This window comes from Neolamprologus brichardi, chromosome 11 (assembly GCF_056152115.1).
Source record: "Neolamprologus brichardi isolate AB-2024 chromosome 11, ASM5615211v1, whole genome shotgun sequence".
Lineage (NCBI taxonomy): Eukaryota > Metazoa > Chordata > Actinopteri > Cichliformes > Cichlidae > Neolamprologus > Neolamprologus brichardi.
In genome coordinates this window covers 29,138,622-29,165,505 of record NC_142114.1, presented here as the reverse complement: position 1 = coordinate 29,165,505, position 26,884 = coordinate 29,138,622, and the positions used below count along the sequence as shown (strand labels likewise).

General features: G+C 39.0%; 3 protein-coding genes across 4 annotated transcripts; 2 read left to right on the top strand and 1 right to left on the bottom strand.

Moving 5' to 3' along the window:
* Positions 1–2,880: 2,880 nt before the first annotated feature.
* LOC148100702 (uncharacterized) lies at positions 2,881–10,729 on the bottom strand. 2 transcript variants are annotated; one of them, XM_087848505.1, is made up of 7 exons: positions 10,590–10,729; positions 8,993–9,190; positions 6,485–6,601; positions 5,892–5,948; positions 4,397–4,603; positions 3,325–3,447; positions 2,881–3,194 (listed from the first exon to the last, which is right to left on the bottom strand). In XM_087848505.1, exons 2-7 carry the CDS (start codon positions 9,167–9,169, stop codon positions 3,135–3,137), a joined length of 741 nt encoding a protein of 246 aa, XP_087704631.1. In that variant the 5' UTR covers positions 9,170–9,190; positions 10,590–10,729; the 3' UTR covers positions 2,881–3,134. The 2 variants fall into 2 exon arrangements, with proteins under 2 accessions (XP_087704631.1, XP_087704632.1); XM_087848506.1 differs by lacking the exon at positions 10,590–10,729 and adding an exon at positions 10,201–10,467.
* Positions 10,730–13,856: 3,127 nt separating this feature from the next.
* Positions 13,857–15,463, top strand: LOC102799251 (uncharacterized). The gene is made up of 5 exons (XM_006801837.3): positions 13,857–13,972; positions 14,052–14,162; positions 14,740–14,796; positions 14,908–15,078; positions 15,205–15,463. The coding sequence occupies exons 1-5, from the start codon at positions 13,871–13,873 to the stop codon at positions 15,385–15,387; spliced, it is 624 nt and encodes a 207-aa protein (XP_006801900.2). The 5' UTR covers positions 13,857–13,870; the 3' UTR covers positions 15,388–15,463.
* Positions 15,464–16,938: 1,475 nt separating this feature from the next.
* LOC102789920 (uncharacterized) lies at positions 16,939–19,882 on the top strand. Its single transcript, XM_035912500.2, has 7 exons — positions 16,939–16,999; positions 18,625–18,762; positions 18,835–18,945; positions 19,054–19,110; positions 19,191–19,358; positions 19,450–19,566; positions 19,655–19,882. The coding sequence occupies exons 2-7, from the start codon at positions 18,652–18,654 to the stop codon at positions 19,724–19,726; spliced, it is 636 nt and encodes a 211-aa protein (XP_035768393.2). The 5' UTR covers positions 16,939–16,999; positions 18,625–18,651; the 3' UTR covers positions 19,727–19,882.
* The last annotated feature ends 7,002 nt before the right edge of the window (positions 19,883–26,884 follow it).

Below are 26,884 nucleotides of genomic sequence, written 5' to 3'. Positions count from 1 at the left end.
AAATATACAGTTTATCATGGCCCAACAGTTCAGTTGTTTCGTCAGACCACACGACATGTCTCCAGAAATAGAGATTTTTGTCCCCATGTGCAGTTGTAAACTGTAGTCCAGCTTTTTTTTTATTGTGGTTTTAAAGTAATGGCTTTCTCCTCCAGAGTACCCTGTGAGCTCATGGTGCTACAGGACTCATTTTTACTGTGAATAGTCACACTGTCTTACCAGTTTCAGCCAGCATCTTCACAAGATCTTATGCTGTTGTCCTTGTTGGTTGATTTACACATTTTACACCAAAAAACATTCCTCTCTGGGAATCCGTCTCCTTCCTGAGCGGCATGGTGGTTGCACATTCCCATGTTTTTTATACTTGCATATTGTTGTCTGAATGTGGGACCTTCAGGCATCTGGAAATTGCTCCTAAGGATGAGCCACACTTGTGTAGGTCCACAATTCTTTTCCTGATGCCTTCATTGATTTCTTTTGATTTTTTCATGATGTCAAAGAAAGAATATGGATGACCACCGCACTGCCTTTATCAACCAAGTTGCGGCTCCTGAAGACCATTGTTATACCGACGGCACTGTATGCAGCGGAGACTTGGAAATCAACTGCAAAGATCAACCGCCACCTTGACGTCTTCCAACAACGTTGTCTTCGACGGCTGCTCAAGATCACATATCGGGATCGCGTTACCAATGAAGAAGTATATCGCCGTGCGGGAGTAGAGCCGCTCCATGTCCAAGTCACCAAGCGTCGGTTCAGATTTGCCGGTCACATCCTTCGGCTACCGGACCCGAGACCTGCCCGTGTCGCGGTTCTGTGGAACCCGAAGAATGGAAAGAGACGGCGAGGAAGACCTAAAATAACGTGGAGGAGGACTTTCCTTGAAGATTTACGTTCAGTCGAACTGTCATGGGATGAAGCAACAACTGCCGCGATAGACCGAGTTCGATGGCGTTCTCTGGTCGCCCGATGCGCCGATCGGCACGGGAGGATCTAAGTCTAAGGTCGTGTCCAAATTCATGGGCTGCATCCTCCTGAGGACCCCGGCCTTCGCGGTCTACGTGGGCCGGGTCCTCAGGAGGTCGGGTAGGCCGGAAGTAAACGGCTATGGAATTGGACGGTCTAGCCTTCTCGATCTACTCCCGCCCTTAATTCAGAGTATTTCCGGTTGTCAGCGCCACGGCACGAAAATCGAAAATGGACCCCGAAATCTTTCTCCGTTTTTTGTGTTCATTTGTAATTATCAACGAGCTAACCCACATTCTCGCCTGAAAATATGTTTAAAGTTTATTTTGTGGCCCAGAAAGATTAATAAGAGTAATTTTAAAACTTAGTAGTGGCCGCCATTGCCGGAAACTGAAGCTTGGCTGGGCCGCGCTATGAATTCTGGGATATGGTGGGCCAAGAAGGACACACCTGACCCATCCTTCAAATTCGGGGAAAAGGAGGACGCATTTGTCGGCTGCATTCGGAAAAGTCTACGAATTTGGACAACCTTCGGCGCGTCGCTGTGACGTAATCGGTCTACAAATGCGGCCTCAGGAGGATGCAGCCCATGAATTTGGACACGACCTAAGTCAAAGAAAGAGGCCCTCCTTCTTCTTCTTTATATTGTTTATTGGCAGTTGGCAAACAACAAATTGGTGCATTACCGCCACCAACTAATGTGGAGTGTAGAAAGAGGCTCTGTGTTTGGGGTGTGCCTTTATTAGCATTCACAGGTGTGCCACCAATTAACTCAAATGGACTCAATTAACCTATCAGAAGCTTCTTAAGCTCAGAATAAAATCGTATGAAGGTTTCTTTCTGTTTAAAGACACGATAAACTTTCACGAATACAAAAAATATGTTAATATTTATTGATCTAAAACCAAAAAGTTTACTCTGATTTGATGTTTGACGGGAAAAAAAAGGTATTCGTGTCTTTTTGTATGTAAATATCTGGTTTTAACTATACGTGCTTTATCGCACGTGTATCTTCTTATGTATCTGTGTAGGCTACTTTAAATGTAGTTTATAACACTGAAACTCAGTTATGCTGATTTCAAAGCTAAAGATTTATTCACTGACCAAACACATTATAATAACATCTTAGTTGATGACTCTACTTCGCCTCCTCCCTGTTTTGGAACAGCCCAGGAGCGGCTGCACTTCCTCCAAGTCCTGAGGAAGAATAAACTGGACCAGAAGCTGCTGCTCCCACACCTCCAGACTCACAAACTGCTTCTTCCCCTGGGCCGTTCAGACAGCTCTGACGGTGCTGATGGCTGTTAGCTCAGGAGGCAGAGCAGAAAGTTGGTGGTTCAATCTCTGGCTTTCACAGTCCGCATGCTAAACTTTCTTGGGCAAGTTGCATCCATCAGAGAATCAATTTGTGTGAATGTTTAAATAGAAAGCACTTAAGCAGCATAGAAGAAAATTAATGTAGTATGTTGTCTTAAGTGCTTTGAGTGCTTCAGGAGAGTAGAGAAGCACTATATGAGAATCAGTCCATTTGCTAATAAACACCATTTGTTTGTTTTGTATAAATTTCTCTTGTTTTCTATATTTCCCTCTTGATTGTATAAACTTGTCCTGTTTGTCATTTATTCCTGCTGTCTACTATTTATATTTTATTCCGGCAAGGTTGGTCATTGTACATGGAAAATGATAATAAATGTCTATTCTATTCTATTCTATTCTATTCAGTGACAACAGCAGATAATCAAAGATCCCAATCAGCCATTGATTATTGATTAGAGTTCTGGACAGCTGCATATTACAAAGTGTCCTGCAGTGAATTAGCCCCACACTTTTCCCACAGATTTTACCACACAATTTTTAGTTCTCATTTACCTTTGAAAACATTTTTAAAGGAACTCAAATGCTGATGAAATGTGCAACAGATTTCTTTATTTTTATGTATCATGGTCCAATATTGTCCAAAAAAAAAAAGAAAAAGAAAGAAAGAAAAGCAACAACAAAGCATGTGGCATACTATCTGGAAGAAGGCACGCTGAAGAGAAAAAGTAGAGATTTAGAAATATATTCAATTTGCAGTATATAAAAATGCAAGAGAAGTGCATGATAATGTTGCAGTACAGGGTGAAAGCTATAAAGGCACATGCTTACAATGCCTCACAGCACAATTACATTCAGACTGTAGGCTCAGTGTCCTCTAGAAGTGGTGTGTAGAGCTCTGGGTCATCAGTGCTCTAAAAAAGAAAATATTGGTAAAGTAAAATGACGCTGAATAAATCTGTTTGGCTTTTGAGCAAGTCACCAAATATTCATAAACTTCCACATAAATAACAGTTTCACCTTGAAGCGATGCTAGTCCATTACCTTGGTTTGTCCCTTTTCTTTGCTCTTCAGACTCTTGATCCCCAAGACGACTGAGCTGATGGTGACGCAGAGCTCCAGGACTGACAGCACAATTAGCACACCAATGATGCTTCTGTAGAGCATCTGTTGGGATACAAACAACAGTGCTCAATTTAATTGCAGTGATACCCCTAGGATCAGAGGCTCAGACCCTTTGACCGGACAGTGGGCGGAGACTTCTGTACAGACGTGACTGTGATCGCAAGATCAAAAACCTATATACAGTGGTCCCTCGTTTATCATGGGAATAACGTTCGAAAAATGCTCTCAAAGTTCAAACCTTCATAGAAAAATAATTTCAGCATTATAGAATAAAACCAAAGATCAAACCCTGTTTTCAGGTCCAGAACATGAAAATAGAGAAGCTGCGAGAGAATCCAACATCAATGAATCAATGGTGTAGAAATAAAGGAAGCAAGAAGAAGCTGAGTAAAGTTTGACTTATCTGACTGTTTCTGTAAATTCTATGGTAGTGGTACCACCGCAGTGGTAACATCTACCTTCCCTTAGCATGTCCAGAAGTCCAAGTTTTTGTGCGATGGTTAGCATCTTCCTCTGCCTTTTGGGTGCTAGCGCAGGCGCCTTTGATGGTGCCAAACGCTTCATTGGCATTGTTGTGTCAGTTGGGGAGAAAACTTACAAACGTACAGTACAGCACTTTAGAGTTACACTGCTAGCGATCAAAGATTTATGTAAATTGGACGTTCTGTATAGGAGTCAACATTGTTTTCTAAAGAGCATGCAAAATTGCACAAAAAAAAATCTGCGGAAAAGTGAGACCACGAAAGGTGAACCGCATTTTAGCGAGGGACCACTGTAAACTATTATCTGATCACCAGCTGCAAATCCATAGATTTCAGAAGCAAAAACCTGTGATTATAAATTATTATACAATTATTATACAAAATTATACAAAATATAATTATTATTATTATACAAAAAAAATGTAATAATTATTCAATTATAAACAATTATTTTCCACTTGTAAGTTAGGTAATTTAACTTGTATGTAAACTGCTGAACTAACGCTTACCTTAATTAGAGCTTTGGCCTCCAAGCATCTCCCCTGTAGTGTCAACCGTTCAGGAGACGGACTTGGTGTTGTAGTACGGTCATACCAGTAGTCGGGCTCCCCACAAATGTTCCACAAATATAGATTAAATACACTGATGCTATACAGCACAATGGCTGCAATGGCAAAAGCAACGCCAGTCAGATTCAGAATCACATTGACGATAACCTGAAATACAAGATGGGTCAGTTAATGTAAAATCAAATTTTAGACATTAGAAGGCTGGTCGGTTAACAGTTTTACAGTCAATCAATGCAGGAAAGCTTGCAGTGGTTGGCATTAATCTTACATCTACATAGATGTGCATACATGAGACCTGGCACAAGTGTGTATATTGAAATATTATACGTCTACTTTTATATCTTCAACTTAGAAAACAAAATTCAAGTCGTCCTTCTAGCATATATCTGGACTACCAGAGGTGTGGACTCGAGTCACATGACTTGGACTCGAGTCAGACTCGAGTCGTTAATTTTATGACTTTAGACTTGACTTGAAAAAATGTTCTAAGACTTGTGACTTGACTTGGACTTTTACACCAATGACCTGGGACTTGAATTGGACTTGAACCGGTTTACTTGAAAAGACTTGATATTTCACCCCAAATCTAAAATTTAACACACATATTATATAGAAAGTGTGCACCATTAATTCAATTCATTCATTCATTTATTCAAACCACACTCCGTACGTATGCGTGCGTGAGCTGTAGCACAGCCAATCAAATAACCAGATTTTTTTTAAGAAAAATAAAACGCTCAAAAATGCAAAAGTTATTTTTTTCAGGTACATAAACTATGAAGTAGTCAACAAAAAAACGAAATGCAATATGCAAAACATGCAAGCAGAGAATCACAGACAGATGGAACAACTTCCAACTTTGTCCGACAGTTGAAGTTGCATAAAGAACGATAGGTTTCCTTTTGCTACGATGAGATAGCTGACTTCATCTAACTAGCAAATGTTGTCCAGGCTACATTGATGATACTGTTTGGTTTTAATGTGTATAATATTTTTGTCATGCTATTTTAAAGCTGGTCCTACAAGCGCATCCAAGAATAACATGCAGCTTATCTGAGAATTGTCAGTGAAAATTCTTCTTGGAGCTAAGTTTAATTGAGCTGCATCTTATAGAGGTGCAATTTCACAATTTGTTTATATTTTTCTAAGTTCACTATTTTGTCATGTGTTGAGAAAAACACAGATTTAAAAATCATGTGGTCTAATATTTACATTTAGCATAACTGCCACATTTTTTTTTAAAGACTCGAAAGGACTTGAAATTCAAAGTTTCAGACTTGTGACTTTACTCGGACTTTTACACCAGTGACTTGAGACTTGACTCTGACTTGCCTGACATTACTTGACACTTGACTTGTGACTTGAGGGTAAAGACTTGAGACTTACTTGTGACTTGCAAAACAATGACTTGGTCCCACCTCTGTGGACTACTCACCAGACATGGACTCGGATACTTGTCAGACAAAATGCTGACAATTCCAAACATGATGAACTACATAAGACAAAAAAACAAAGACAATAAAGTTTAATTCCTTCCCATGTGTAATTTAACTGAATGAGGAGACACATCATGTGTTTAAGGTAACAGCAGCTTATCAATAAAACCACAGAAGTAAGGGATTAAGATTTCAATTGATAAAACACATTTGATTTCATAAGATCCCCCAGCTTCGTCTTAAGCGCCAACTCTGATACTCTACATACTCTGAACTACAGGCTTAATTCTGAAGAGTTGAAATGTGTTTAAAATGTAAATAAACAGAATGCAATGATTGGTAAACTTCATACGCCCTTATGTATTTATTTATTTATTTTACAGTAAAACTGAGAAAATTTGCAATTACAAAAAAGAAAAGAAGATTTTTTTATCTGATGTTGACTACTGTGTAGCTCCCCTCTTTTAACAACAGCCCAAAACATTTGGGAACTGTAGAGAGCAGCCGATGGACTTTTGGAAGAGGAATGTTGTCCCTTTCTTTTCCGACTCAGAGGATTCTAGTTGAGGAAAAAGCTGCTTCGCTTGCTTACCAACCCTCCCATCCAAAAAGGGTAGCCGGTTTCACGTATGGTCCATAATCCAACAACTCGGCTTACAAGGATTGTTGCGAGTCCAACAGTGAGAAGCCCAATCATAATCTGCAGAGTCTGAGAAAGAAGAAGCACAGAATTAACAACTGGTGATGTAGATGTTTAACACCAGTCATAGGATATGCTGTATACTGGAGCACTTTCTCTCAGGCTTTTTCTGTAGTGTGATAAGAAAACTCTTAAACCATCCATCCATTCTCTTCTGCTTATTTAAGGTTGCGGGGGGCCTGGAGCCTATCCCAGCTGTGTTAGGGCGAGAGGCGGGTTACTCCCTGGACAGATCGCCAGTCTGTCACAGGGCTAACACATCGAGACAGACAAACATTCACAACAACATACACACCTTAGAGCGATTTTAGAGTTACCAATTAACCTGACCTAACCTAACCCCACTAACCGCATGTCTTTGGACTGTGGGAGGAAGCCGGAGAATCCGAAGAGGACATTGCTACCCATTGTGCTGCCCTGTTTTAAACCACAGTGGATAACTTTTTACTTTTCTTCACTTTTAAGTCCAATAAATTTGTCAGTGAGAGAGTTAGACTCACGTGGGGTAAGGGAACATGACACTGATACAAAGCCGGTGGCATCCCTGACACATAAAATTTACCTTTACTCTGTCTTCTTGGAAGGCTTTCTGACATTAATAGGAGGCAACAATAGTTCTGACAGTGTTTTATCTCCTGAATGTTTAAAATGATTTGAATTACTCGACACACACACACACGTAAAGGGGAGTACACAAACTAGGGATGCAACGATACCAATTTTTTCAAACCGATACGATACCGATACTTGGATCTGAGTACTTGCCGATACAGAGTACAAAAAACGATACTTCTACCACACACACAAATGCAATGAATTGGAAGACAGGTTTTATTTTATTCTCTGCCGATAATAAATAATATCTTAATAAAAATGACCACAAAAAAATTTCAAGTGAAAAATAAGCACTTCTGTTAAATTATTGCAGAGTCTCCACATTGTAATTTTACAAAATATCACTGAACTATTGGCACTGTCTCGAGCTTTCAGAATAATAAATAAACACTTCTGTTTGGAATAAAATAAATACAAATTAGGTTTGAGAATAAAATAAACTTAAATTATTGCAGAGTGTCCATATTGTAAACAAACAAACAAAATAACAAAAGTATTTGGCATTGACGAACGAACTCCTCATCTGCCCGTGGATCATCAGTCCACTGTGCCGTTAAACCAAGGACTGACATCGCGCACACACTGCTTGTCTTTACCTCTTTAGAAACTTTTGGCACCATTATCTCCCTGATGTGTGGGCGGTTGGGAATTTCATATTGCAGCTCGAGTATGCTGAGAAGAATCCTACGTTTTCCACGACCGGCATTGGTTGGTCATCCAGAGCAATAAAATGAGTCAGAACCTCTGTTATTTAAACTGCCCATGGATTTTCTCTTGACATTTTTCATCGCTTTTCCAAAACCTGAGTTAAAGTTGGCTGTTCCACACTGCTAACATTTTGTTTAGCCTAGCTACAGAAGCCTCCAGTTTCTCTTTTTTATCTGGAGCTGCCAGTCTGACTCGTCTAACCCTGTGCCTGATGTCCCCCTAGTGGCCAATCTAAAAAACTACAACAAAAATGACAATCCACCCTCTGATTAATGAAATAAGTTAGTATCGGTTCGTGGTATCGGTTAACTTTTACGAGTTAACCGATACCACATTTTACAGTATCGGTCCCGATACCCGATACCAGTATCGGTATCGGTGCATCCCTAACACAAACTATATTCTGTGTTATAAAAGCTATATATAACTATATATATATTCAATTCAATTCAACTTATATAGCACCAAATCACAGCAACAGGGCGCTTTATAATGTACAGTAGATCGTACAATAATAGATACAGAGAAAAACCCAACAATCATATGACCCCCTATGAGCAAGCACTTTGGCGACAGTGGGAAGGAAAAACTCCCTTTTAACAGGAAGAAACCTCCAGCAGAACCAGGCTCAGGGAGGGGCGGGGCCATCTGCTGCGACCGGTTGGGGTGAGAAAAGGAAGACAGGATAAAGACATGTTGTGGAAGAGAGACGGAGGTTAATAACAGATATGATTCGATGCAGAGAGGTCTATTAACACATAGTGAGTGAGAAAGGTGAGAAAATGCTTTAGCAAAAAGGAAAGTTTTAAGCCTAATCTTGAAAGTAGAGATAGTGTCTGTCTCCCGAATCCAAACTGGAAGCTGGTTCCACAGAAAAGGGGACTGAAGACTGAAGGCTCTGCCTCCCATTCTACTTTTAAATACTCTAGGAACAACAAGTTTTCGAGACCCTCAAAGCGCTTTACAATTCCACTATTAACTCACACACTGGTGGAGGCAGCTACAGGTGTAGCCACAGCTGCCCTGGGGCAGACTGACAGAAGCGAGGTATTTGAATCCTTAAAGGTTGTAGCTCACCCCCAGCACTGTCTGAGAGGTTCTGTTGAGGCTCCTCAGGCGCTGAGACACGGTGCAGCACACTGGGCTGTAGCAAAGGTTCTTGAGGATCTGGCACAGAGGAGGCCAAGAGCTATCAGGGTCAGAGGTCAAGGTCAACACAGTGACCCCATCAGCCTTGGACACAGTGACAGACATCCTGCCTGTAGATCCTGGAGACTGAAAGAGAGAAGAGTACATAAATCACATTAAGGCCCCAGCTGTGGAGAAATGCCTGAACTCATCGAAGTATTGAAACAAAATATTCATTTAATTTCTGCAACTAACAAAATTAAAAATCCAAATCACTCGATACCTATTATCTTATATTAACTCTTATAACTCACCTTATGATGATGTCGAGCTCCATTAACAGTGACTTACACTGTCTATTAATTATAATGAAATTTTTAAAAAAAAACTTGTATATAAATAAATAACTACATTAAGTGATGCAGTTGTGTTTGCAGTTATAACAAGATGCTATACATTTAAATATTAGATAAAGATGATGATTAACTGAATAACAGATAAGATAAACACTCACAGTCACTTTATTAACCATTAAACTACTTGTTAGTGGAAATATCTTATGAAAGCACTTTAAAGTATTTAAGCATGTAGACATTGGAAAGATAAAGTGAAGAAAGGTGATTTAAATGACTGAATGGGGCATGGTGTTTGGTGACAGATGGGCTGGTCTGAATATTACAGAAACTGATGATCTACTTAGAGAACTATCTCTAAGGTTTACAGAAAAATGTCCATAATGAAAAATTCAGTGACCTGCAGAAAATGCCTTGTTGATTATAGAGGTCAGAGGAAAATGGCCAGACTGCTTTGACAATAAACGAAGCAAGACTAACTCCCATAATCACTGACCGCGACCAACGTATGCAGAGAATCATCTCTGAACGCTCAACACGTCGAAGCTTCGTTGCAAATTTTGGACCCAGGTCAGAATTTAGTGTAAACAAAAGCCTGGCTGGAGCCAATAAAGTGGCTTTGGATAGTTTTTCTGAAACCGAAACTGAGAAATCATGAAACGAATATAAGCGAAGTAACAGAGTAAAGCTGGTGTATGAAAAATCCAGAACTTAACTCTCTTTTCATTCGCTTTGTTGACATTTTTGCAATCCTCTAAACTTTTTTTGGGGTCCTCCGCATATTAGGAAAGTGCTGTGACCTACCAGAGAGAAAACTCGACGTACGTGTGCTGCAAAGCGGACGAAACTCGACTTTACTCCTATGAGTGAACGTCCAAAAAAAATAAAGTGACTGCGCCACTACCAGCAGCAGGGAGCGAAACTGCGCCGACTGTTCCGGGAAATCGAGCCACGACCACAAAAACAAACATGCATGTAAAAAAGTTTGATCAAAGTCTTTGTTCTCGACAGTAATACGACGTAATTTAACAATTACAGTAATACAGCTCCGCCCGTTACTGGCACCACGGAGGGCATTGTAGCTTTCCAAGTTAGTCCTACAGGCCCGCTTTGATCTACAGCCCCTGTTTACCAATGATTACGCCACATTAACCTGAATTACAATACAAAATCAATAAAACAAACAAACTTACTTGTCAGAGGAGAAGAAAAGCAAACAAAAGCCTAATTAATATCTGGTTGTGTATTTGTTGCGCAGCTATTGCTGGAGGAGATTTTCCTATTGTTCCTCCGCCTATAAGACGATATAAAAATTAACCCTTTGCTCAACATCCAGTTACACACAAAGAAGAATTACCTCACTAGCAAAACGGAACAATACAGTGAAAAACGTTGGTGGACTAATTTAACTAAACTAATTCAGGACTAATAACCAGATTATAATAATAAACGCACTGATTTTGATCTATTTATTTAGGCATTAAGTGAATCAGCAAATTGTTGTAGAAATCCAGGTTAATGAATTTTGGATTTTGGTTGTTTCCTAAGTGGACAGTTTGCTTTCACTGGAAGTGTGATTGACTTGGGGTTATTGTGTTAAGTCAGGGGTGGGGGAACTCCAGGCCTCGAGAGCTATGGCGTTATTTTTGTGCCACTATTCTGAGCGCACGTAAAAAAAAATGAGAGCATGTAAAAAAAGTTTGCAGTTGCAAGTGTTGTATTTTGAGGAGAAATTTATTTTGAGCGAAGAAAAGCTGAATTTGAGTGAACAAAATTCATTCCTTCGTGCAAAAAATGTATTTCAGTGTTTGCTTTTATCCACAAAGGCTTCATCAAATTTGGGACTATTGAAAAGAATTACGGTGCTCTCTGGTGGACACAGTATGAAAGCAAACGTGTCACATTAACCTAAGGATAAGGAAACAGATTATAATAATCAAAGCGCCGATTTTTATCTATTTATTTAGGCATTAAGTGAATCAGCAAATTGTTGTAGAAATGCAGGTTAATGACTGTTCGTAGGATTTTAGTGGACGCACAGAAAACCTCTAAGAAGTGTGTTATATTATAAGATAATTATAATTAATTTTGGATGGCATTTAAGTATTAAACAACTACTATTGTTATTAAGCTTGAAACAGCGTTATTGCTAAAATTTTAAGAAACAGGTGAACGTGACAGAAAATCGTAACTGCGCCAATCCTCCAAAAGTTCACAAGAAAATGAATCACTGACGGGATTTGTGCTGCGTGTTTTGGTGGTGATAGCAGAGGTGGGAAGTAACGAAGTACACATACTTTGTCACTGTACTTAAGTAGAATTTTCAGGTATCTGAAGTTTACTTGAGTGTTTCTTTATTTCTTTATTTTTAGTGGGGGGCGGGGGGTTGTTATTGTTTTTTGGGTCTGTAGGCTACATGTGACGTTACATTTCTTCAGATTGTGAAAGGTGCTGCAAATCAAACTGAGGCAGACTACCTGTTGTAATGACCCACCTTTTAGCACATCCCAGCACACCCGCTCACTTCACCAGATGCACCTTTAGTTCTCTCACCTTTGATTGGGTGTGGTGCTTGTCCTTAATTGCACTCGCCTGTCACACGTTATATAAGGACTGCATTCACTTTTGGCTCACTCTTTCTTCACTCCCACACGGGGCGGCAGCAGAGGTGAGGTTCTGTTTGGGTTTTTATTTTATGTATTGTTTAAGGTAATGAGTAACTTAAATCTGTTTTCTTTCAGCATTGGCAGTCCATGTGTCTTTCCTTCCTTCTTTGCTTTATTGATTTGAGAATAAAAGGAGAAGCCTGTGAATGATTAGATGACTGCTTATTCTTATTCTAATCGGATGAGCCCATGATGCTGATTACTTAAACCCCGAGCCTGCCTTCATAACACTACCTGTGTTATTTATAGGCTGCTTAAAAATGCTCTGCAGGTTACTGCAGGATGAACAGGTTAGTTTGCTGTACTGTGATGGATTTAGATCAAAAAGCCTGTACTACTACTCAGTCTACTGGAACTATTAAAAAGAAACGTGTACAAAACTCCACAATGTTAGAATGATTTCAGGTAGAACTGCTACATTTTATTAAACAGAAGCTGTCAACTCTGCTCTCTTGAGTGGGCAACCATGAGGAAACCGTTCCTTTTAAGTTGTGGATTCAACCTGCTTCATATTTTTGGCCACCAGATGCTACCAAAGAAGGTTATGTCGAAAGACTTTGAGTAATGAACCCTTTATGGATACAAGTTCCAATGCTTCAGAAAGCTTCATTTGTCTGTCGCTATAAGCTGACACTTAGAAATAAAAAGGAACTAAACAGGAAACCTCTAAATCAGGGTCCCCAATCCCAGTCCACGAGGGCCAGGTTTCAGATGTGTTCTTGATCCATCACAGCTGATTTAAATGGATAAATTACCTTCTCAACATGTCTTGAAGTTCTCCAGAGGCCTGGAAATGAACTAATCATGTGATTCAGGTGTGTTGACCCAGGGTGACATCAACAGGACAGCCAGGATGAGGGGAAAAATTGACGATGATGTAACAAAGAGCAGTGGCAGAAACAGACAATATATACACAATAGGAAAGTAACACATGCACACTGAGACTCAGACACGTAAGCTTGACACCGGGAGCGAAGAAAAACAGACTGGAAAAACAAAGATGAAACGCAGAGGAGAATGTGGGACCAGGAAAGGGAGAAACACAGGATGCAGGACTACAGATATAATAACAACACAAGAGAGGGAACACAGAGAAACCAGACAAACACAAGGACACAACCAGGGAGACAGGAGTCACAAAAGGAAACTAACAGCTAAGGAACATATACATAATCCAAGTAACCATGACAACATTCAAGTTATCTTTTTTTATTAGCTGCAACAGAAGAAATGTCACATTTTGACCTTTCCCCCATGTCCCACTTGAAGCCACCATTGCATCATACAGCACTTAATAATATATCCATATCACAGGTGAATGGAAGATTAAAAAATCAGATGTATTTAATAAAAATATGTATTATTAAAGAATAAGACAGAAAAGACAGAAACACAACATGCTTTACTTTGTCCTCTGTTGCATATTTTACAGTTACTAAATAAATAACGGCAGGCAAAGGACACAAGCATTATCTCACTGCCTTAGAGCACACCCACAGCTTTAACACACCTGCATGTTTGGATTTGATAAGTTTGTTGACTGATAATTGTGACTCTGTTTGCTTTAAGCATTGAGAATTTGGCACATTCAAATGTGGGTCCTCTGCAAATACCCACCCCTCACATGCACACATGAACCAAAAATGAGAGACCAACTGCGTGAGCTCTGACCTCCAGTCAGTAGCAAGACGACACATTTCTTAGGTGGGAGGCACATTCCCACTGCTGAACAAAAGGACAGAAACGTCTTGGAAGTTTTAGGTGTCGGTCCATCATCAAAAAAAGGAAGCTGGCAAATAGCGAGAAGATGCTTCCATCAGTGTGTCACATCCTGAAGGTTCTTTGCTGCAGTCCAAAGATTTGCTGCTGTTTGCATCTGCTGCAGGTCTTTGATGCTGCAGCTATTGGGGTGAGTAAAAGAAATGTATCATCCAGCTGTTAAAAGATCATTTTAAGCTTTTACAGTAATCGTTATGAATCCTTTACAGACTATACAGATCTTAGTGGGCCTGTTTAACATTGGACTTGGGCCGGGACGAACAAGCACACATCCTGGGGACCTCACCAGCCTGGGAGCTGCTTACTGGCTGGGTGCTGTGGTAAAATAATCTTTTTCCTCTTATTGTTGCGTATTTAGCATTTAGAATAAGGCCTTTTTTAAAATTAACGTGTCTTTTATGCACATGTTAGTTATCCTATCATTTGTAGGTCCAAATATTTAATGTTGGGATTCATTCTTCAACCTACAACTGTACACTTCAATGTGACAGCTGTCAGTCGGACTTCACAATAGCTCAGATCAATTTGCTCATAACTCATGCTGGGCTTGGTGTTGTAGCTCCTCTCCGTATGTGTCAACTTTCTGCTGATTGATTTTACAGCAGTGAGGTGGGGCTGTTTGCCTGACATGACCAAAGCTGTCCCTTTGTCACAAGGGTCATCAAAGCAGGTAGCTCTGGTGGAGTTTTACACCAGATCTCCTTCCTGATACAATTTGAAAAGAATTTATTTTTCCAGCTGGAACTCACCTGCTGAGCAAAGGTGTAAAATCACCCGAAACTAAAGTCTATAACTTTTTGTAACAATTTGTTAAATGGTCTATTACCTTTTTAAAAAAATGCACTTTTCTTGAATTTATGATCCCCTCTAACATCACGTCTACTGACCTCTCACCAGTTCATTGTTAGTGGAATTGTGTCCATTTTGGCTGGACAACTCCGTTCATCCTGTTTGGTAAGAAAACTCATGAAGGACTTAAGACTGTGCTGTAAATAAGATTGTCAATAAAAAATGTGTTAAACAACTTGTTTCTAAAGTTTTAATTTTCTAAATGTCTCCTCTCAGATGGGCTTCTCTGTTTTCATGAATATTGCTGGTGGGATCTTTGCCATTACTGCCATTGTGCTGTATGGCAGAGACCTGAGAGACGCCTCTCTCCTCTGGATTTGTGACCGCAGCAGCGATGATGCTGTTCTTGATGAAGACAACTGCAGAAATGTAGCGCTTTTTGCCCAAGTAATCCAGCCTAAACACACATTTGTGTACAATAACTGCAGCAAAGTTGTCATGTGAGTTGCTATATGACAATTTTTGAGGTAAATTGTGTTTATTCTTTATTTTACTGTGTTCTAAAATCATCAGAAATTACTGACATCCTTGGACATCACACTGATCACCCTGGCTCTTCTTCAGCTGGCTGTCAATATTCGTTATGCTATTTGGGGCATCCGAGCTCTGTGTCCACAGGGGGACAAAGATGTCGAGGAACAGTTGCCACAAGTCATGGAAGAGATCATCCCGATCCATCCCGGAAATGAAAACTGACCTCGTGAACACATGAATGCATGAGCTGCACATTTACTTCTGTTTCTCTGAACTCCAGCAGAAAGTATTGACAATAATCCCGCCCAGTATCTCTCTGTAAATCCTCATCTGCTTCTAGATGATTTCTTTGATGCTTGAATAAAAAAAGAAGTAAAACTATTTGTTTTGTTCTTCAGTTTCATAGGATTTCTGGCTTTTTCCACCATTGGGAAGTACTTGAAATATTTCTTTATGCTAATTTTCTGATGTCATTGTGTAAACAAATGCGAAGACTCCTCTGTTCTATATGTACAATAAATGATAAGAATGCACCTGTGCAGATATAAAATTGGCAACTCAGAACAAAAATAACTCATCAGTAAGTCATGATGTAATGTTTTTGAAGTGCACTGTGTTTTGTGTCTGCAGGGTGTCAAAGATACTGAGATTTCTCAGCCAATTTTGAAGGAAGTCCTCATGATGAGTCCCGGTGCTGAAAAAGGATTCACTCTAATGTTTGGATCTTTGAAATAAATCCTCAAGATCTACCAGCAGAATCAAATCAAAGCTGCGTTACAACAGTAATAATGTTTAATGACTGTAACTGCAAAGCTGTTTCTTAACTCAATTCATTCATTCTAATCATTTTCTAACATGCAGATTTTCTATTCAGTAATTAAATGACACGGTTGCACATTAAGCACATCAATGCACGGTATGGAAGTACTAGTTTGTCTGTTTTTTCTCGTATTTTTAGCTCTTTTAATAAACTGTAACTTCACTGAGTGAATGGAGCAAACTGCAAAATGATCATTTCAATTAATAAATATTTTCACTGTTATTTTCACTTATTTTCCCCGTTTTTGTTTGTTTGTTTTGAAAAAGGGCCCAAATGTTGTTTTAGCTTTTGGCTGCATGACAACAGAAAGAATACACAGTGAGTTAGAAATGAAACTGTAAAACGAACCAACCTATTAAAAATCAAATAATGAGCTTTATGTATTGTTCTTACTCTTTTAATTCAAAAGCATAATGAAAACAACGATGACTCTTCAGTTACAGCACTTATCATTTTTATTTTTATAATTAGGATAAATTTGTGTAGATTTTACATTTAATATTAAAACGATAGAAGAAGAGGAAAACAAAACACTGGAACAAATTTTTTTCTGGAATACCTTCATCAGGTGACAATTTTATTATTAAAAAAAATCTAAAAACCTTCACATGTATTTTTATTCATAGACCATATTATTATTTTAGATGTGTCACTGCTCTTTTGTTAACTAATGTTAAGATAATGTCTATAATATTTTTCATGTGCAGAAAATCGTCCCCTTATATAAAACTGTCTCTGTGTTAAACAAACTTTACGTTACCACCGTGTATCGAATCAGCAGGAGCAAAATAAAGAGAGCTGGGAATAATTACTTACAGAGTGCCAGGTGGCATCACTGTATTATGTTCCAGAAATGCTGAACTTTAACCTGGTCATAGATTTTGCACATTCAGTTTTAAATGGCTTTTATTTTGAAGAAACGTGTGACACAGGAAGTTCCACTTTTGTTGTTACCTGAGTTTGTCACCGGCGCACGAAACTGTTGGCGTTACAGGGATTTAGGCAGCTCGCCAGGTAAGTCATCTGCACGAAACTCACACTTGCAGTCATTTATACTACTTAACGTGAAGCCGCAGACTGTATGATACGGATTTTCTCAATGTTTGCACTGCTTGCAAAAGAAATGAATAGACAAGGAATAATTGAAACTTAAACTTTGAATACATTAATTTATTTATCCTGTAGCCTATTCGTTTTAATTTTGTTCTACTTTGTTTATTTTAGCTGTTTTGGGTTAATAATTGATTTTCAAGGTTACTTTCAATTACCCTGATTTCTTATTTGAGTACACATCTTTGCTATAATATAAGAGGCTGAAGGAAGTGCAAAGTTTTCTCCGAACTTCATCTGCTGAGAGACAAAACCCGTTCGTAAGCATTCAATCTCAGTTACTCTTTCAAATACCCAGCAGCGCTTCCTGTTTTGAAATTACGCATGTCAATCACATTAAATTCCAGCGTTTGTAGCTGTGTAGTGTAATATGATAGTGAAAAGGACCACTAACACTTCCCACGGAGCAAACTGACGTCTTCTTCTCTTCAACCAACAATCCAAGCGTTCCTACACTCACCCTGCCATAAACAAAGGACTTTGGGTAGTTATGATAACAAACGACAATCAAAAGAAAAACCTACATTAAGGCGATCTAGTGGTTATTATTTTGTTAAAAGAAAAAAAAAAATAAGATTTTAAAAAATACACATATTTGCTTATTTAAAAATTTGATATTCCAATATGTCGACTAATATATATATATATATATATATATATATATATATATATATATATATATATATATATATATATATATATCTTTAAAAAAATGAGAACAATTTTCCCTTTATTCCCGTTTATTTATTTGTTTGTGCTCTAAGGTTGCTGGTTATTCTTTGTGGCATTCCAAACAGCAGCAAACAGCGAAGTTGCAGAGCGCCCTCTGGTGGACAGTCATAGCATGATTGAAGAGTGTTTTTTCACATCTCTTCTTTACTTTTTAAATGTTTACTTATTATATGTTATAAATCCAGTTGTATAGAGTAGCAATAAAATTGATGATGACATCCATGCATTTTCTTTTCCAATTTTATTTTGAGAACAGTTATTTAAAAACATCAATAACAAACAAAAACAAAAAACAAACTACCTTACCAATGCATCCACCTTCTCTCAGATGCACTTCTGTCCATAATCATGTTATCAGCCAACCTTTTGCCAATCAATCTAATTAGCAGGGTTTCAGTGATTTAGAAATCATTATATTTTTATTGTTTTTATTTACATCTCTTCTCAATTTCTTTGGAAACAAGTGTTTATAACATACTTATATATTCCTTTATAGCGCTTTGGGGTCCTTAGGGACTAGTAAAGCATTATACAAACACAGGCCATTTACCATTTATATGTCACACGTGTAAATGCTTAAGTGTATAGAGACAAGTTATCTGTGAAATATCATTATGTAAAATTATACATCAGGATTACATTATGCAGCATGTCATTACACACTCTCGCTGCATATATTTGAGTTATAGCGATATGTCAGTCGTGTGTTGTTTGAGTTGTGATTTACTGTTTTGGGATTTATAATTTCAGTGTGTCTGTTGAACCATGCCTCCTAAAATCTCTTTTCCACTTTGCAGATGTGAGAGTTATCCACAGTCACTGAGATGACCACAAAAAAGAGCAGATTTCCACCACTGCATCAAACCCTCAAGACTTTCTCCAGCTGTCCAGTGTTCAGGGGGGTGATGGCTAATGGGGCATTTGCAGTTCTTGGGGTGAGGGGAACTCAAACTCATTTAAAAAAATCATTTTTCATTGGTATGACTGTTTGATTTATTCTTTTACAGACCATACAGATCATGGTGGGGCTGTTTAACATTGGGCTTGGTCCCGGACGCACAAGCACACATCCTGGAGATTTGACCAGCTTGGGAGCTCCTTACTGGCTGGGTGCAGTGGTAAAAAAATAAAACTGTTGATTTAAGAATAAAAACAAAATAAGAAATGATGCATTTAGTATTTCTGACTTTAACGAGTTGTTTAATGAGTCGTTGATCCCCGTCCAGTGCATCGCAGCTGGAATCCTTTCTGTTATCATCGGCCAGTGCCCCTGCTTGTGCTTTGTAAGTAAAGACTAAAGTTAAAAGGAAACCTACATTGTTATGGAGCACAGTTAGGTAAATGATTGAATCTCTCCTCGCAGACATGGTATGCTGTGTTTATGAACATAGCTGGCTGCATCTTCGCCATCACTGGTATTGTGCTGTATGCTATAGACCTGGCAGAAGCCTCTGTTGTCTGGATGTGTGACTTGAACTGGTCCACTGCTCAAAACAACGATAACTGCAAATTTGTGGCGTTCTTTGCTCAGGTAAATATGCTTTTAAAACATACAGAATTGCATATTTTTGTCATTAATCGCACAGATTGATTGTATTTTGTTAATTCTTCCTTTATTTCAGAGTTTGCTGACAGCCATGGACGTTACTTTGATCGTGCTCACTGTTCTCCAGCTGTGCGTCTGCATTAGTGCCACGGTTCTGGGATTTAAGGCTCTGGGTAACAGGACGAAGGAAAAAGTATGAACTAAGACAAGCACGCACACAGAAAAATAGATACGGCCTGTACAATTATCTGTAATTGAGTTTTTACTCTGCTTTGTCTCAGCAGGATCTCAGACATGCTGAGATTTACAAGCCTGTGTTGAAGGAAGTCCTCATGACGTGTCCTGGTGCCTGAAATCAACTACCCTAACACGTGGATGCATGAAAAAGTCTTTATATGTCTTTATAAACCTTGTGTAAATCTATAAGATGCGTTAGTGAAAGGTAATCAAAAGTACAACCCCGACTCTGAAGAAGCTGGGATTCTGTGTAAAGTGTAAATAAAGTTAAAATGCAGTGAAAATGAGTAAATCTCAGAAACCCATATTTTATTCACGGTAGAACAGAAATAGATGTCAAATGTTTAAACTGAGAAAATGTAAATTTCAAGAAAAAAACAAAAAGGTAATTTTAAATTTAATAGCAGCAACAAGCCTCACGACATTTTTGCCACTGTGTAGCATCACCTCTTCTTTTAACAACAGCCTGCAAACATCTGAGGAGAGGAGAACAGACTTTTTTGTTCTACTCTCCTCGGATGCATGATGTTGTTGGAATAGATTCAGAGTGTGGTTTATTGTAAAATATAAAATTGCTTCCCCGAAAAAAAATACAACATGAGATCATATGTTGCTCCCCATAAACCTGGATATACCTTTCAGCACTGATGGTGTCTTTCCACATGTGCAAGCGACCAACTCCACAGGCACTAATGCAGCTGTAAATCTGAGTGCTGATAAGAAGCTGGACGCTCTCTCTGGTCTGCAGGCTGGGGGATGCAGTGTCCATGTTTTTCACATTGTGATTCATTTGATCACAGAACAATTTTCCACTTTGCCTCAGAACACTTTATAAGAGCTTTGACTCAGAAAAAGATTCCAGCTTTCGCAAACTTGTCCAAATATGACTTCTTCTTTGCATAATAGACCATTAATCTGCATTTATGGAGGTCATTGTGAGTTGTGTCCACAGACAGTGTTTGTGAAAGTGTTTCTGAGCCCATGCACGGATTCCATTAAAATGACGCCTGTTTTTATTGGCTCTTGAGGAAGATCACAGGCATCTGGTGACAGTCTGTACTGTAGATAATTAGATGTTCAACGTTTTTGTAACTTTACATTAAGGAACATTTTTCTGAAATCGTTCCACAATTTTTGACAGTTTATGTGGAGTAGAAAACCTCTGACTGTCTTTGTTTCTGAGAAAATCTGCCTGTGTGAGATCCTTTTTTATATCCAGTAATCCTACCGACCTGTTGCTCATTCACCTAATTAGTTGCAAAAATGTTGTTCCAGCTATTTCTTTTAAGTCCCACATACCTTTCCAGCATTTTTTGCACCCATACCATTTTTTTTGTTTAATTGCTGTCATCAAATTCAAAATAAGCTACTATTTTAAGTGAAACAGTAAAAATCTCTGAGTTTAAACATTTAAATGTTTTCTGTTCTACTCGGAATAAAATGTGGGTTCATGAGATTTGCAAATCGTTGCATTCACTTTATTCACATTTAACACAGTGTCCCCATGTGTAACTATCATGTAATAGTTACACAATAAAGACAGTATTTACTCTGATACCCGTTTCAGTATATTTCAAAATGTTAAGTGTGTTTTCTGGCTGCAAATAATCTTTTACATTTATTGAATAAAACCTAAATAAATTGCAAAAGATGTGATATTACGCTGTGGGTTTTTTTTTCAGTAATAATATTCAGTCAGCTTTTCTGCAGGCGTCTCAGCGAAATAAAATGTGCACCAGAGCTAACAGGTTAGCTCAAAGTGGAGCTGATCCTGAACAATTTGGTGAGAACACAGCTGTTATATCTCAAAGTCTTAACTCAGCAAAATGTCAGGAATGTTTGAATAGGATTTGTGGAAAGCTGTGACACTGAAAAATGCCTTTAATTTATTTATTTTTTTACAAGTAAGTATGCACAGCTGCTTGCTGTTTGACTTGTGATTAGCATTTACACATCTATTTTCTTCTGATTATCTGGGGCCAGGCCACAGGTGTCAGCAGCCTGAACATACAAGCCTAGATCTCCCTCTTCCCAGCCACCTACTATTTGAGGGAAGCATTCCCAGGCCAGCTAAGAGACACACCAAGGCCTCCTACTGGTAGGATATGCCTGGTACACCTTACCCAGGAGGCCTCCTGGTCAGATATCCAAACGCTGCTTAACACTTGACTGCAACTGCTCGAGTGCGAGCTGGAGGGCTACTGAAAGCCCATTTGAATAATCAGAATATGTATTCTCTGAATTGATTGATTGATTTAAACTGTTCTCACATGTTAGATTATATGTCGTGTGCTGTGATGCCACCCACCAGGAGGCATCAGTGCATCGCTTTGCTTTGTAAATTCTGTGAAGGCGCCTAATCCTCTCTAATCTTCCTCTGGACGCTAAGACCTCGATTTCTAAATTAATGCAAAATTTGCTTTAAACTGAAAATCAGAACTCATAGCAAAAAGCAGCAGTTCAGTTCTCTTACTCCTTAGCCCAGAAAAAAACTATTTCTATACTGGATTTCTGATTTTTATGAGCCTTAATCATCGAAATGAAACGAAATACATGAAAAAATTTCACTTTACAGGTAATGAATATTCAAAGATTCAAAGCGTTTATTGTCACGTGTACTAAGAAAAAGCATTTCTCTGTACAATGAAATTCTTTCTCTGCTGTCCACACACAGATGCCGGTTAATACGTACAAATAGATAAAATACAAATAGTATGAACAAATAAATGGAGACAAAAAAATTGAAGTATTAAATAGACTTATGCAGCAGCTCTCCTCTGGACTCTGTGAGGGTAGATGCTCTGGAGAGAGGTCAGCGGGGTCCTGGTGATGTTCTCCGCAGTTGTTATCACTCTCTGCAGGCGTTAGTGCTGCCGTACCGTGCAGTGATGCAGCTGGTCAGGGTGCTCTCCACAGTGTAGCTGCAGAACCTGCTGAGGATCTTGACCAACATACCAAATTTCCTCACCCGCCTCAGGAAATACAGCCGCTGCTGAGCCTTCCAGTGTCCAGGTGAGGTCCTCAGACATGTAGACGCTCAGGTATCTAAAGCGGCTCACCCTCTCCCCTTCAAGGCCCCAGATAAACAGCAGCTGGTGAGGCCTCCTCTTCTTCCCAAATGACTAGTTGTTTTTTAAATTAACTTTAATTAAAAATATATATTTTTGAAGTACACCGTTTAACGTTGGACACTTGCTGTTTTCTCATCAGGTTTAATCCACTTAAGTGATTAAATATAGAAGCTGGCCTTTTAGAAGTCTCCTGGCAGCCATAAGGATCTGTAGTACTAATACACAATCAAATTATTCTCTGCTATGATTCCTGCTACAATACTCTTAAACTTATTCTTATCATTAAATCACATGTAGATTAAATTAACATACTATCTAGTGCACAGATGCAACTGTATAAAACAAAGGTAGTAATTTACACAGGCTTTCGTCACAGGGTCAAATTTGCTTCTGAAGGTTTCTCAGCTGACTAACGTCACATTGAAGTATCTGTATAGCAGTCATAATATGAGCTACTCAAATTTTCTGAGTAAGGAAAAACTGTGTCTTTTCCAGTCCAAGCCATAACCTGCTGATATAGTTGGAAATTTTATAAACAACCCACAGCTGAATCATGAGTTACTGCTATGAACTATGACTGTTTAATTTAGCGTCATTCACAGAAGGCTTTAAGAAACGCTGGATCATCTTTACAGCTGGAAGATATATGTGATATATGACATTAATATATGCACATATATCTAATCTTGCTATAAGTTATCCCCGCCTACTTATGCTGACTGTAAGAATACTTGAAGCACAGACAGAGAACTGCCAATAACTTTTCCATGAAGCTTAATAGTCAACCAGAGACATAATTTATAATTTCTTTAAAAGATGTAGTCACTCAAGCTGGGGGAACATTTTTTTGTTTGAGTTCTTATTTGATTTCTCAGACTTTTTAAATGTTAAGTTAGTGTTCAGGTCAGATAAAAATAATTATAGTGGTGCTTTTAACTTTAATGCAAAAGCCTAAAAAAGCAAAGTCAGTGCAGCATTTAATTTATTATTAGACACATTTGGTTTCTCTCAAATTGTAAATGAGTGGCAATGATGTTTAAGCAAATACAGGGTGTAATGATGTGGAATGTGAATGGAATAATTGTATTACTTTAGGATCTTTACCTTACAATATGACAAGGTGTTCTGTGGCTTGTCACCAGTCTGCTTGTTCAGTCATTGATTCGAGCAGGACTTGATGGAGCATCTAAAACAGGAAGTTTTCTGGTCCAGTTTAACTTTTATTTTGAAAGCCCGGCACAGACGACAGCATGGGCCCTTTTTTCTCTGCTGACATGCGCTGAACTGTTGTTCTTGCTGTTGCTAACTTAGCCATTTTAATTTTTCTAAACTAACCTCAGATGTGCTGCTGGCACAGTAACTAAAAACACTTAAAAGCAGATCTAAGGCTGTCTTACTCGGCTGCACACACATCACTCAAATACGCAAACACTTTACTCTTTATGTCCAACCTTTTTTAAGCAAGAGCTAGAAAGTAATTATGAAAATTGTACAAAACTTAAATTACACTGTCTTCTTGCATTGTGGAGCTTACACTTGGCTTATCTTGAAGATCTCATAGTAACAAATCACCCCAAAGGAGCACGTCACTCTGAGGCTGCTACTACTTGTTGTTCCTAGTGTATTTAAAAGCAGAATGGGAGGCAGAGCCTTCAGTTTTCAGGCCCCTCTTCTGTGGAACCAGCTTCCAGTTTGGATTCAGGGGACAGACACTATCTCTACTTTTAAGATTAGGCTTCAAACTTTCCTTTTAGGTACAGCATATAGTTAGGGCTGGACCAGGTGACCCTGAATACACCCTCTGTTACATCTAGGCTGCTGGGTTTTCCCATGATGCATTGATTGTTTATTCTTTACTCACCTCTTCTCACTCTGTGTTTATACAACACTCTGTATTTAATCATTAATCACTGTCTCTCATCCATAGTGTCTTTTGTCCTTCCTCCCTCCCTGAGTCTGGTTCAGCTATAGAGGTTTCTTTCGGTTACAAATGAGGTTTTCTCTCCCACTGTCACAAAGTTCTTGCTTGTCAGGGGTTGATTGCCTGATTGTTGGGATTTCTCTCTTATATTGTCGGGCATTTACCTTATAATATAAAGCACCTTCAGGTAACTATATTTGAAATTAAATAAAACTGAAATGGTGTGCTGTATTAAAGGGCTTTTAAGTGCGTTTGCTTACAGAGCACACGGACGTGAGCTTGAAAGGAAGAAGCAGAGCAGGGCTCACCTCTGAGTGTTTAACAGTGTGGTTATCATCCCCATCGAGGTGTCTTTAGGAACAGAGAAAGAACAAGGTGCAGCTGAGGTTTTGAGGTGGAGTGGGAATTGGTGAAACTAGTGTCAGTTTACACACGCAGGGCGTGAATGTTACTTGAGAGTAAAAGTTCAGTTTACAGTACACACAATTGGAGTGCCTCGGGCTCTTGTGCTGGAGCTGTATGGACTGGAGCAGACTGATGGACAGACTATTTTGCCATCTGCAGTGATGCAGACACTGTATCTGACACTGTTTTAGTGAAGGAGAGCAGAGTGTGACAGTAAAGCTGTCAATTTACCAGCTGACCTATGTTCCTACCCATATTTATGAATACAAGGTGTAGGTAGTGACTGAATTAAATCATAAATCATGTCTGGCCTCAGCCTTGATGATCGGGTGTGGCGTCTCAGTCACCTTTTGTTCTGTCTGTTAGCAGAGTTGGCACTCTGTGCTGGCTCGTTTAGCTGTTGCACCAGGTGATGTTGCTAATTTTAACCTTTTCACTTGGTGGGCATCCAGCTATTCAGGAATCTTCTGCAGGCTCAAATTAGAAGACTACTGACTGTCAGCAGGCCTCACCACTGAGAGCTTAACTGTGCACTTAATGTACAAAGTAACTTTGGGAAGAGAGTGAGAAAAATGGGCAGCTGAAGTTTGGCTGAACTATAAATGGGGCTCCAGCTGACCAACAGCCCAACAGGGAGTATTTGTCATTGGTGGGTGGGCGCGATACACAGAATTTACTTGAGGGAAGAGAAGGAAAAGGGCAAAATAAGTATAGGTAGTTGGAGTATGTGGAGACCAGGGTGATGGAGGAGCCAACAGAGTGCTGTGAACTAAACCTGTTGAAGGAGCTGCTCTGATCTACAGCCACCCCCCATATAACAATTTGATCACTGTATAGCTATGGAGATAAACCTTTTCTAAAAAGAAGACTCTTGTTTGGAAAAGAAACCTGAGAGAGTTATTAGAGGAGGAGGTTGAGAAAAGAAAAGGTTGTGAAACATACAACAAAAGAAGAAAATAACACAAACGCACAAATGCACAGTCAGTTTGATAAAACATGAACACACATGCGATGAGGATCAGCTTACACTCATTAACACGCCCTTTTCTCAAATTACTGTGAAACTACAAAACCTAACAGACACAGCTATTATTCAGCACATTAGTAAAAGCTGAGTTCATCCACTGCGCACAGGTTTGCCACAACTACCTGTCAGGTTTCCAGGGACAACAGGTTAACTTTACAGTAGATACTGGAGCTAACCAGCTCAGTGGCTTGACTCCATAACCAAACTTAAGTAGATAAAATCTGTAGGAGAAGGAGGCTTTCTAATGAGTTAACATATCGAAGAAATTATACTTTAAATCCTGTTTCTCAAGGTTTGCTGTTATGGTAAGGCTCACAGCTGAGAGAGTGTGCCCGGGGAGGTTAAGTCGAGCCTGTAGCATAACAAAGGCACAGCATTTATCGGGGGGCACAACATTCAGTGAAGGGTATGTTTTTTTACATTTGGGTGTTAAATTGAGATAAATGGCATCAAGAGTCTGGAAGACAACAGTGGGGTGACAAGATCAAAGACTAAGAGATAAACAGGCCACTGCCTTCTGTTTACAGGTAATGTAATCAGAAATAGCAGAATGTTGAAGGCAAAAGATTCTGCATCTGTATGCATGTGAGTGGAGATTCCAACAGTGCGTCCCAGGGCAGCTGTGGCTACAATGTAGCTGCCATCACCAGTGTGTGAATGTGTGGATGACTGAATGTAGTGTAAAGCGCTTTGGGGTCCTTAGGGACTAAGTAAAGTACATTTACAGGCCATTTACATGAATGATGACTCACTAAAAGAGCTGTATTTGGGAGCTTGGACGTATTTGTCGACAATAAGCTGAGCCTTTCATTGATCATTTTTGCAAGAGCGATATATTTATTTATTTGCC

Excerpts from the sequence above, each read along its gene's own strand:
- LOC148100702 (XM_087848505.1), bottom strand. The coding sequence starts at position 9,169 with ATGTCTGTCACTGTGTCCAAGGCTGATGGGGTCACTGTGTTGACCTTG. Across the intron at positions 5,949-6,484 it reads CTTTTTGGATGGGAGGGTTG|TTCATCATGTTTGGAATTGT; the intron begins GTAAGCAAGCGA and ends TGTCTTATGTAG. Across the intron at positions 4,604-5,891 it reads AGTATCCGAGTCCATGTCTG|GTTATCGTCAATGTGATTCT; the intron begins GTGAGTAGTCCA and ends CTTGTATTTCAG.
- LOC102799251 (XM_006801837.3), top strand. The coding sequence starts at position 13,871 with ATGCTTCCATCAGTGTGTCACATCCTGAAGGTTCTTTGCTGCAGTCCA. Across the intron at positions 14,163-14,739 it reads CTTACTGGCTGGGTGCTGTG|TTCATTGTTAGTGGAATTGT; the intron begins GTAAAATAATCT and ends ACCTCTCACCAG. Across the intron at positions 14,797-14,907 it reads AACTCCGTTCATCCTGTTTG|ATGGGCTTCTCTGTTTTCAT; the intron begins GTAAGAAAACTC and ends GTCTCCTCTCAG.
- LOC102789920 (XM_035912500.2), top strand. The coding sequence starts at position 18,652 with ATGACCACAAAAAAGAGCAGATTTCCACCACTGCATCAAACCCTCAAG. Across the intron at positions 19,359-19,449 it reads TTGTGGCGTTCTTTGCTCAG|AGTTTGCTGACAGCCATGGA; the intron begins GTAAATATGCTT and ends CCTTTATTTCAG. Across the intron at positions 19,567-19,654 it reads GTAACAGGACGAAGGAAAAA|CAGGATCTCAGACATGCTGA; the intron begins GTATGAACTAAG and ends GCTTTGTCTCAG.